At 46.0% G+C, this 11,379-nt stretch overlaps 1 protein-coding gene across 1 annotated transcript in view; it reads right to left on the bottom strand.

The window, feature by feature from the left end:
• Positions 1-500: 500 nt before the first annotated feature.
• LOC144678899 (ubiquitin-conjugating enzyme E2 E2) overlaps positions 501-11,379 on the bottom strand; it is a 404,663-nt gene continuing 393,784 nt past the window's right edge. The window contains exon 6 of the mRNA XM_078538958.1: positions 501-1,220. Coding sequence (XP_078395084.1) covers positions 1,123-1,220 — 98 coding nt within the window. The 3' untranslated portion in view covers positions 501-1,122. The remainder of the gene's footprint in view (positions 1,221-11,379) is intronic.

Genomic DNA, 11,379 nt, shown 5'->3' with positions numbered 1-11,379 from the left:
TTTTCCTGTGAGAAGGCTGCTTTTGAGTACTGAACAGGACAACTCTCTTCAGCATAAGATCAGTTCTGAACCTGGAAACAGTGGAGTTTTACTGAACACAGCTTCACTTTGGAAACCTCAGTACGTATCCCTTTAAAAGTGTATTATGTGAATCTACTTTTAATTGCATGTTGTAGCTTTTTAACTTCTTGCACATGTGCAGGAAATCCCAACCCATCCAAATGCATGAGCTCCCAGTGATGCATTCAAAGCACACTGTAAGTTCACTATGTAATGAACTCCAATCTGGTAATGAGGGTTTAATGGGATACACTCAATTTGGCCAGATGAAAATCATATTCCAATTCATTCCAATTGGCTCATGATTGTGTTCCCTACTAACATTCTGAAATGCATCATGTCAATTTTTTCTCTTCTGATGTTTTGTATGATTGTATTACACATTAAAAAATGACATTTAAGTGGATTGGTTTTAAAGGAAGGGGCACAAAAAGAAAATGTAAGCAATAACTCAGCCATAGTGCTGTTTTATTGAGTGCTTCAATAATACAAGTGTACATAAAACTGTTCCACAGTCAGAAGTTGCAGGTACCTCAAAATTCACAAGCATTTAAAAGTAGATATTTTGTAAAGTACACAAATTTGTTTGTATTTCAACAGCTTATTTGGGGGAAAAAACTCCAGGCTGGTGATAAGGAAAGTCATTGTAATGACAGTGATTTTAATTTAAGCTTATTACAAAGCTTTAAACTGGTAGCATGCACCTGACATGATTTACTTTAGTACAAAAAACTCAGTTCTAAGCACTATCTATATGAAGAAATTAGATATAATCTATTATGGTTCAAGGACTGCATGAAAGGAGACACACTTATACAATGCTATGTAACAATAAAGCCCTCAACTTGTACAAGTTGAACATTCTTTGCTTAGTAGAGATTAAAACTTACCTATTGTAAAAACAACAAAGTCTCAAATCGTTTCAAGTCATCAGGGAACAAAAGGACATTTTTACACAAAGGTTCCTTTAAAAAGAGGATATAAAGCTAGGAATAGGGAATGGGTGTCGTTGCACTTGGTGAATGTGCTTTCCCAGGGGTCAGGATTTACTGTAGCAAGTTGTTATGTAGCATATCTCTTGGTCCACTGTCTGGCTATTCTGTCATGTTCTGCCCTGTTGGTAAGATACTGAGTAGCTATGCTTCCAACCAAAGGATCAGCTGCAATAAAAAGAATATTGGTCAGTGTTCACAGATCTGAATATAATAATATGTACATTATACCTTTACATAATTACTATATTAATTACCAGACTTGAAAAAATGTTTTTTTGATTGACATGTATTTCTTGTATCCAGTATGCTTTAACAATTTTTAAATTGTTCACAGTATTTACAGCTTTCTAAAAGGCCTGGATTTCTGAAGTTTATTACAGTGTGCTTGCACACGGACAGGGGCGAGACCTCATCCTGAGTGAGACACAGCCAGAGTGAGTGTGGGTATTGGCACTTTGGTGCACAGTGGGAATTTGGTGCAGAGTGGAAGAGGTGCCCTTTGCATTTTTTCTTTGCTATCCAACATCTTAAATCTTTAGAGAGTGGAGTTGCCCTGCTGCAGCAGTAGAGGCTATAAGGGAAAGGAATGATTGGTAAGTAGTGGGTAATGTCAGGTAAGTATTTACTATTTTTTATTGCTAATAGTTTAAGGTCTTTTTGTGGTTTATAGTTTGCATATTCTGTAGTAACGAGGACCAGGGAAGAAGGGCCCTAGAGTAATTGATTTAAAAGGTTTAATTTAAAGTGATAAGTCATGGCAGGAGAGCTCAAAGCTGTGGTGTGCACCTCGTGCTCCATGTGGGAAACCAGGAACATTTCCAGTGCCCAGGATCAGCATGTGTGCAGGAAGTGTGTCCAGCTGCAGCTCCTGGAAGCTCGGGTTTCAGATCTGGAATGGTGGCTGGGGACACTGTAGAGCATCTGCGAGTCTGAGAGCATCATGGATAGCACATTTAGAGAGGTGGTCACCCTGCAGCTGAAGGGACTTGAGGAAGGAAGGGAATGGGTGACCACCAGGCAGTCCAAGAGAAACAGGCAGGTAGTTCAGGAGTCCCCTGGGGTCCCACCTGCTAATCGGTATTCCATTTTGGAGGCTGATGAAGATGCTGGTTCCTCCAGGGAGTGTAGACAGAGCTAAGCTTCTGGCACCACAAGCAGCCTGTCTGTACAGGAGGGGAGGAAGAGAGGAAGAGCAATAGTAATAGGGGATTCTATAGTCAGGATAACAGATAGGCGCTACTGTGGCCGTCAACGTGACTCCAGGTGGTATGTTGCCTCCCTGGTGCCAGGGTCCGGGATGTCACTGAACGGCTGCAGGGCATCCTGAAGGGGGAGGGTGATAAGGCAGAGGTCATGGTACATGTTGGTACCAATGACATAGGTAGAAAGAGGGATGAAGCCTTGCATCAAGAACTCAGGGAGTTAGGCAGTAGACTAAAAAGCAAGACCTCTCGGGTTGTAATCTCTGGATTACTCCCAGTGCCACGTGCTAGTGAGCTCAGAAGTAGGAGAATAGTGCAGATGAATACATGGCTTAAGAGTTGGTGCAGGAGGGAGGGTTTTAGATTCCTGGATCACTGGGACCATTTCTGGGGAAGGTGGGACCTGTACAAGTGGGACGGTCTACATCTGAACCAGAGCAGGACTAACATCCTTGTGGGCGGGTTTGCTAGTGCTGTTGGGAGGAGTTTAAACTAATTTGGCAGGGGGAGGGGACACAGAATGTTAGCAGAATAGGGACACATCATAATACAGTAAAACAATCAAGTCAGAGGGAGTACAGCTGCATTAAGTTTCAAGGGAATAAAGCAAGGCTGGTTGGCCTCTACTTTAATGCCAGGAGTACTACAAGTAAAACGGATGAGTAAAGGGTGAGGATTGGCATGTGGAATTGTGATATTGTAGCCATCACTGAGATGTGGTTGAGGGAGGGGCAGGATTGGCAGCTCAACATTACGGGATATAGAATCTTCAGGCGACACAGGGGAGGGATAAAAGAGGAGGAGGCATTGCATTATTATTTAGGGAGTCAGTTACTGCAGTGCGGAGGGATGATATCTTGGAGGGGGCATCGAATGAAGCTTTGTGGGTACAGCTTAGGAAGAAAAAGGAGGCAGCCACATTGTTAGGTGTTTATTATAGACCCCCAGATAGTCAGTGGGAAATTGAGGAGCAAATATGTGTACAATTTGCGGAGGTGTGTAAAAAAAGATAACAATAGGGTAATTATATTAGGTGATTTCAACTTTCCCAACATTAATTGGGATAGACATAATGTTAAGGGCTTGAATGGAATGGATTTCTTGAAATGTGTACAGGAGAACCTTTTAGGTCAATATGTAGAGGATCCAACAAGGGACGGCGCAGTGCTGGACCTAATTCTGGAGAATGAAGCTGGACAGGTGGCTGAGGTGGTGGGGGAGCATTTTAGTGATAGCGACCACAACATGGAACAATTTAAGCTTGTTATGGATAAAGAAATAGACAAGTTGCAAAAAAATGTTTTGGATTGGGGAGAGTGGATTTTAGTAAAATAAGGTAAGATCTGGCCAAGGTAGACTAGGAAGAGCTACTTGTGGGGAAATCTACAGAGGAGCAGTGGGGGGGCGTTCAAAAAGGAAATGGGGAGGGTACAGGCTCAACATGTTCCCTCTAGGGTAATAGGAAGGAGTAACAAGCCCAGAGAACCATGAATGACCAGAGATATTCAGGATACGATGAGAAGGAAAAGAGAGGCCTATAGCAGGTACAAGGGAAGCAAATCAGCAGAGGCATTAGTGGAGTACAGAAAGTGCAGGGTGGAGCTTAAGAAAGCAATTAGGAGAGCAAAGAGGGGATATGAGAAAGCTCTGGCTGGTAAAAGTAGGGAAAATCCCAAGATATTCTATAAGTATATCAATGGGAAGAGGATAACCAGGGAAAGAGTAGAGCCCAGTAGGGACCAAGGGGGCAATCTATGGGTGGAGCCAGAGGACATCGCTAGAGTGTTGAATGAATACTCCACGTCCGTCTTCACCCAAGAGAATGAGGATGAAGGTATCGGGGAGAGAGAATGTGAGGTTCTTAAGCAAACTGATATCGGGAGTGACAAGGTATTGGAGCTGTTGGCAGGCTTAAAAGTGTTCAAATCTCCAGGTCCGGATGATTTGTGTCCCAGACTGCTGAGGGAGGCAAGGGAGGAGATCGCAGGGGCTCTGACCCGAATTGTTAATTCCTCTCTGGCCACGGGGTAGGTGCCAGAGGATTGGAGAACAGCTAATGTGGTTACGCTATTTAAGAAGGGTTGTAGAGATAAGCCAGGGAACTACAGGCCAGTGAGTCTCACGTCAGTGGTAGGAAAACTATTGGAGAAAATTCTGAAGGAAAGAATCTATCTCCACTTGGAGAGGCAAGGTTTGATCAGGGATAGTCAGCATGGCTTTGTCAGAGGGAGGTCATGCCTAACAAATTCGATTGAATTTTTTGAGGAGGTGACCAGGTGTGTAGATGAGGGTAGTGCAGTTGATGTAGTTTATATGGATTTCAGCAAAGCCTTTGACAAGGTTCCACATGGGAGACTTATAAAGAAGGCAGATGCACATGGGATACAGGGTAATTTGATCAGGTGGATTCAAAATTGGCTTAGTTGTAGGAGACAGAGGGTGATGACAGAAGGATGCTTTAGTGACTGGAAGCCAGTGTCCAGTGGCGTATCACAGGGATCTTTGCTGGGTCCCCTATTATTCGTCATTTATATAACGACATAGATGACTATGTGGGGGGTAGGATTACTAAGTTTGCGGATGACACAAAGATTGGCCGGGTGGTTAACAGTGAGGTTGAGTGTCTTGGGCTACAGGAAGATATAGACTGGATGGTCAAATGGGCAGATAAGTGGCAGATGGAATTTAACCCTGAAAAGTGTGAGGCGATACACTTTGGAAGGAGTAATTTGACAAGGAAGTGTTCAATGAACGGCATGGCATTAGGAAGTTCTGAGGAACAGAGGGACCTTGGCATATGTGTCCATAGATCTCTGAAGGCAGAGGGGCATGTCAGTGGGGTGGTGAAAAAGGCATATGAGACACTTGCCTTTATTAATCGAGGCATAGATTACAAAAGTAGGGAGATCATGTTGGAGTTGTATAGAACCTTGGTGAGGCCACAGCTGGAGTATTGTGTGCAGTTCTGGTCGCCACATTATAGGAAGGATGTGATTGCACTGGAGGGGGTGCAGAGGAGATTCACCAGGATGTTGCCTGGGATGAAACATTTAAGTTATGAAGAGAGGTTGGATAGACTTGGGTCGTTTTCATTGGAGCAGAGAAGGCTGAGGGGGCAACCTAATCGAGGTGTACAAGATTATGAGGGGCATGGACAGGGTGGATAGGGAGCAGCTGTTCCCCTTAGTTGAAGGGCCAGTCACAAGGGGACATAAGTTCAAGGTGAGGGGCAGGAGGTTTAGGGGGGATGTGATGAGGCTGGTGACAGTCTGGAATGCACTGCCTGGGAGGGTGGTGGAGGCGGGTTGCCTCACATCCTTTAAAAAGTACCTGGATGAGCACTTGGCACGTCATAACTTGCAAGGCTATGGGCTAAATGCTGGTAAATGGGATTAGTCGGTAGGTTAGATGTTTCTCACGTATCGGTGCAGTCTTGAAGGGCCGAAGGGCCTCTTCTGCACTGTGTGATTCTGTGATTACTACATAAATGCTTTAACAATTTTTTAATTGTTCACAGTATTTACAGCTTTCTAAAGGCCTGGATTTCTGAAGTTTATTATTACTAAATAAGTTCAATTTGTACTTTAAAAGTTTCAAGTTTTCTTGACTATCCCCCAAATCATAATACCTTTAAATGTCAAATATCAGATGTTGATGTGCTAAAAGGTTACACGTTCTCAGTGGCTGAATAATGAGATCAAAAATAGTTATAGCTAAGCAGGCATATTTTAAAAGATAAAAAGGAACAAAAAGTAATAAGGAGTGGATTATCGAAAAGGTACTTTGTGGTATAAGAGGTAAGATGCTAAGAAATGTAGATTAGAGTCCAGATGACAGTGGATGAGTCCCTGATCTAGTTTGCAACTAAGTCATGCAAACCCAGAAGATTCCAAGTTTGATCCATGGTCAATGCTGAGTAGCTGAACTCAGCTGGGTGTTCAAATTGGCCTTGTTGCTCATGAGCTAGATAGGAGATATCAGCCAGCATACCCATTATGATTGCTGTCCAGTGACTCCTGCTGAAATGTTCAAGTGCAAAGCTTGGCATTTATGTGCGGAAGTTCAAATAGAGTGGGATTTTCCAGCCCTGACCATGGCAGGCGTCATGGTGAGCAGGAGCGGAAAATATGAGATTGGAAAAATCAGTTTACCGTCATCGTAAAAGCAGTACAGGATCGTCCACTCCAGCCATCAATGTGGGCTGCGTTTTCCACCGTGGCACGTTGGGAATGTCATATTAATACATTTGCATTTCATTATAGGGTTGCTTGCTGGAATCATCCCTTACGCCGGATCAAGTTGGTGCCCAATTAGCCAAATGTGTTTCACAATGGTGAGACAATGGTCTAAGCGACGTGCACATGGTGACCTGCTCTTCGCTTGTGACTTCGAGGTTTGTTCGCCTACCTTGCATGGCGCAGCGCTCATAGCAACTCAGGCTCAGCACCAGGCTTCGCAGGCAGCAGCACATCACTTTCAGGGGGTGACAGAGGCCAAGTCTCTACCTACCAGACCAGCAGTAAGGTGGATGGCTTTTAACATGCTGCAGGGTAAGGCCTCCACTGAGGAAGGAGGGTAACTGGGCTGAGGCATGGGAAGGGATTGCAGGATAAGGGCTCAACTGGGGGGTAAGAGTGAGGAAGGTTGTACTCAGACAGATGACTGGGTGGGGAGGGAGGGGGAGTGGGGTAGTTGGCGGGGGTTGGTGGGGAAGTATGCTCAGCACCAGGATGAGCACAGTGTTGGTTACAGAATGACATAAGTGACTTTGGGCCAGATGGGAGGATTGCTGAGTGAAGAAGCGCTTCAGTGTTGAGCTTGCAAAGCCTGTCCTTGTCCTAGTCCAGGCAGGGAGAGGGCAAGTCAGTCCAGTTTCAGTTGTGCCCAGGATGTTGTGCGCAGGGCATTGTCGTATGGTGCAGGGGTTTCTGGCATCATACTGGGCCGCAGATGGCACACTCAGTGAGGGGAGGCGTCTGCAGCTTTTAGATGGGGCAAGGCATTGTGGGAGCATTTGAGGGTGTCTGGTGGGGCGGGTGTGGTATATTCAGACTGTGCAAGTGTCCTCAAGATGGGGAGGGGTGAGGGCCACATGGGGCATAGGCAAGTCTACCTCATCATGTTCCGGGGGTGACAAAAGGATACCCACCACAATTACGATGGGATCAAGGAATACAGGTGGAGGATCGAGAGGTTCTTGGAAGGAGGGAAACCTGAACATTAAACTCTTGCACGATGATGGGATAGATTTCCACACTCACACAGGGAGGGTCCAAGCTAGTCTGGTAGTGAGACCTCAGCAATACCATCTTCCAACCTGCAGTAATGGCACAGTACACAATTCAATACTCTGCTGGTGAGGAGTCTGAGGGCCGATTGGAGGGAGATGCATGCACCATGTTTGGGGGGGTTGGTGGCAGATTAAAGTGGCACCCAACTGAACTGTGCATTCCCAAATGAGGAGTGGTGCACAGATCAGACATGTTAGGAGACTTTCAATGACAATGCAGGGAATCAGCAAAGTGGAGCTATGATGTGCTTTCATGTAAGACCAATCCCGCAAAATGGCACTAATTGATCTCTTTGTATTAACCCCTTGTTAACAGCGTGGAGGTTCCCCAGAGCGGTAACGCACTCCAGAGCAACTGGGCAACTGGACAAGCTTCAGATGCGTGTTACAATTGTGGCGCTGGCAGCTTCACAGAAGAGAAGCTTCAGGTTCCCTTAAATAATTTCTGTTCCTGACTAAACATCTTTCCTCATATGTATCCTAAAGAGTATGATATTAGAGTGTAGTATATGAGGATCCAAGCACCTGCCCAAAGGCAGCACATCCAAGCACCTGGCCAAAGCAATCTCATAGCAGTCGGTCATGTAAAGGGTGCGGGTGGAGGGGGACGTGCACCTTGAAACAAACCGTGCGCTGGCCTTGATTTCTGGGGCGATTACTTTCTGGCACTGGAACTAAGCCCTTGAACCCACATTCACTGATGAGTTATTGACAGAAATAGGACTTTGCAGGCTGATGCTGACTCATGTCTGTTTCTCATTGATGCTGCAGAGAGGAGACCATCAAGAAGACGGAGACTGGATTTATTGCTGTCTGCATAATTGCATACAGGCAGGAGAGAAGGAGATTTTGACGGAGGAGCCAGGCTCGCCAAAGGGAGAAGCAGGGGCAGCAGGGCCCCCTCCAGATGCAGAGGATGAGGCTCACAGAGACATCGTGCGTTGGTGCCTTGCAAGACCGAGGGTGTACAGAAATCGTATGTCTCATCTGCAGATGAGCGAGAGACGGTGTCACCGACACCTCCGCATGTCCAGGGATCTAATCATTCTCCAGGAATAGGCAGGGGACTATTGCCACTGGCTGTGAAAGTAACCACTGCACTGAACTTCTATATGAGTGGCACCTTCTAGGGCTCCACCGGGGACCTTTGTGGGATTTCTCAAGCGTCCGCTCACAGATGCATTCATGAGGTCACAGACGATCTTTTTGTCAAGGCCCATAATTACATCAACTTTGACAGAGGCCAAGCAAGCCAGGAGGCCATAGCAGTGGGCTTTGCAGCGATTTCTGGATTCCCACAGGTGCAGGGTGCCATCGACTGCACGCATGTGGCTATGAAAGCTCCTTGACAACAGGCACTCCGACACATAAATATGAAAGGCTTCCTCTCACTCAATGAACAGCTGGTTTGCGACCATAAGAAACTGATCATGCAGGTGTGCACCAGATACCCAGGAAGCGTCCATGACTCATACATCTTGAGTAGATCGCAGATTCTGGTCATCTTCGAGGGACCACACTGGATCCAGAGTTGGTTTCTTGGCGACAAGGGATACCCACAAAGGAAGTGGCTGATGATGCCCGTGTGGCGGCCACAGAATCCTGCAGAGAGAGGGTACAATGATGCTCATGTTGCTACTGGAGCATTGGTGGAGCAGACCATAGGCATCTTAAAGATGCGATTCTGATGCCTAGACAAACCTGGCAGAGCACTCTAGTACAGTCCCGTGAGTCCCTCATAGCCACCAGATTTCACCAGGAGGATGACAATTTGCAGTGAGTACCGTGTTGGACAAGTGCCTTCCATCATGGGCCAACATTAACATCAGCATTGCTGTTCCTCTCATTTCAACCATCCACATCAATATGAGAGTGAATAGTTTACTACACATCAGGCTCATCCTTTGAAGGATGATGAAGCCTTGGGAGCATGTGTCCTTGCTGAGGTGAGGTGCTAACTGGAGGAGGGAGTCCTGGCATCAGACGTCAGAAAGTGCTGCCTCTTCAAGTGTCTCTCCACCATCCCAGTCGCAACAGCAGCCTACAAGAGCCAGGAGCTGTTCCACTATCCTTAGTGGGCTTGTAGCTGCATGCATACAATCTGACAAAGCTCCTCAAGGAGTTCCATCTCCAGCGATGGGACAATGCATTCTGCGTAACCTCGGTGGTGAAACAGATAGGTGACACTTGGGCCAAGGCAGCCGAGGATGTTCTGCAGGTGTGCATCTAGTCAGAGATGACTCAACCCTCTGTATCACCTTCTCTATCACATTCACATCTGGCACTCTCAGTTAGGAAAGCTGGCCCGCTTTCATCCTCACCTTACTATGCATGTGGACTACCTGAAGATGACAACGTTCAACCGCTTGCATGCCAGACACTAAAATGCCTCCTGGCCAGCGCTGGCCTTTGCAAACTCCAAAATGCTCAGGCACCATGAGGCCCTTAAGGTGATGAGTTGCTGCTAATAAAGAGCAGACTTCAGCTTCAGTACATCCTCGCTCCTATCCCATTATTCCTCTCACCATTGTCTAAAGTTGCGATGTGTGCTTCCAGAGCATGCTGAAAGGCTCTATTGACAGCCAAAATCACCATTTGCAACTAGAATCATTCGTCTCAGCGAGCGTTTAGGTGATGGGATGCACAACGCTGCTCCCCAACATCGTGACGAGAGCCTTGTGGCCACAATCCAGACAATTACAGGTTGAGAAACGTTCAAGGTTGTAGGTTCAAGCATCAGGGCAATAATGTTGCTGAAAGGGGCAGAGCTTCGGCATCTTGAAGTGACAAGGTGCTCCCGCTTATTGGTCAGCTTAGCAGACATACACTCAAAGTTGAAAATGTGGTTGGCAGACAGGAGTGCACACGAGCTCTGAGTATGGGCTCATAGCATGAAAACCCTGCCAAATGACAGACAGTACACAGAGCTGCACGATACATGACCCTTCTCCATGTGTAAACACTTCTCTCCTTGTACACTACACCTTCACCTTTCAAGAATGCAGATGAGATAGGAGAACACCTCTGCTTCAACCTTACAGTCAAGAAAAAACATGACATGGCCCTGCAAAGCATGTAAATGAAGTTCCTTCCACACATACACTTAACATTGAGGTTGAGGAATCACTGATGTCAAGAATGATCTGAAATGTAATGATATGGAAGCACACTACATAGATGAGAGGCCCATGATAGCGGTATCTGAGATAAGTCTGGGGAGGCACAATGGTGTCACACCTGATTGATAGCAACACAGCTCATCATAAAAAGGAGGCATACACAAGAGGAGATGTGAAATGGGTGAGATTCTATTTATATTTGTGAACATTACATACATGTTGTGAACACCCATGCCACTGTTGTGTTCCTAAAGTTTTCTAACTTTTCCAACCCTACCTCTACATCTGGGTGCATCCCTGACATTCATGGGGAGGTGGTGGCGTAGTGGTATTGTCACCAGATGAGTAATCCAGAGATCCAGGGTAATGCTCAGGGGACCCAGGCTCAAAACTCACCACGGCAGATGGTGAAATTTGAATTCAATAAAAATCTGGAATGATTTCTGATTGGCAGAAAAATCCATCTGGTTCACTAATGTCCTCTAGGGAAGGAAATCTGCCGTCCTTACCTGGTCTGGCCTACATGTGACTCCAGGTCTAATTGTGACTCCAGACCCACAGCAATGTGGTGGACTCTGAACTGCCCTCTGAAATGGCCTAGCAAGCCACTCAGTTGTATCATACCGCTAAAAAGTCTAAAAGGAATGAAACTGGACAGACCATCTGGCATCAACCTAGGCACTGGAAATGACAATGGCAAACTCAGCCCTGTC

The sequence above is a fragment of the Cetorhinus maximus genome, chromosome 3 (assembly GCF_964194155.1).
Source record: "Cetorhinus maximus chromosome 3, sCetMax3.hap1.1, whole genome shotgun sequence".
In the NCBI taxonomy this organism is placed as follows: Eukaryota; Metazoa; Chordata; class Chondrichthyes; order Lamniformes; family Cetorhinidae; genus Cetorhinus; species Cetorhinus maximus.
The sequence above is the reverse complement of the archived record's forward strand: the minus strand, read 5'-3'. Positions and strand labels throughout refer to the sequence as shown.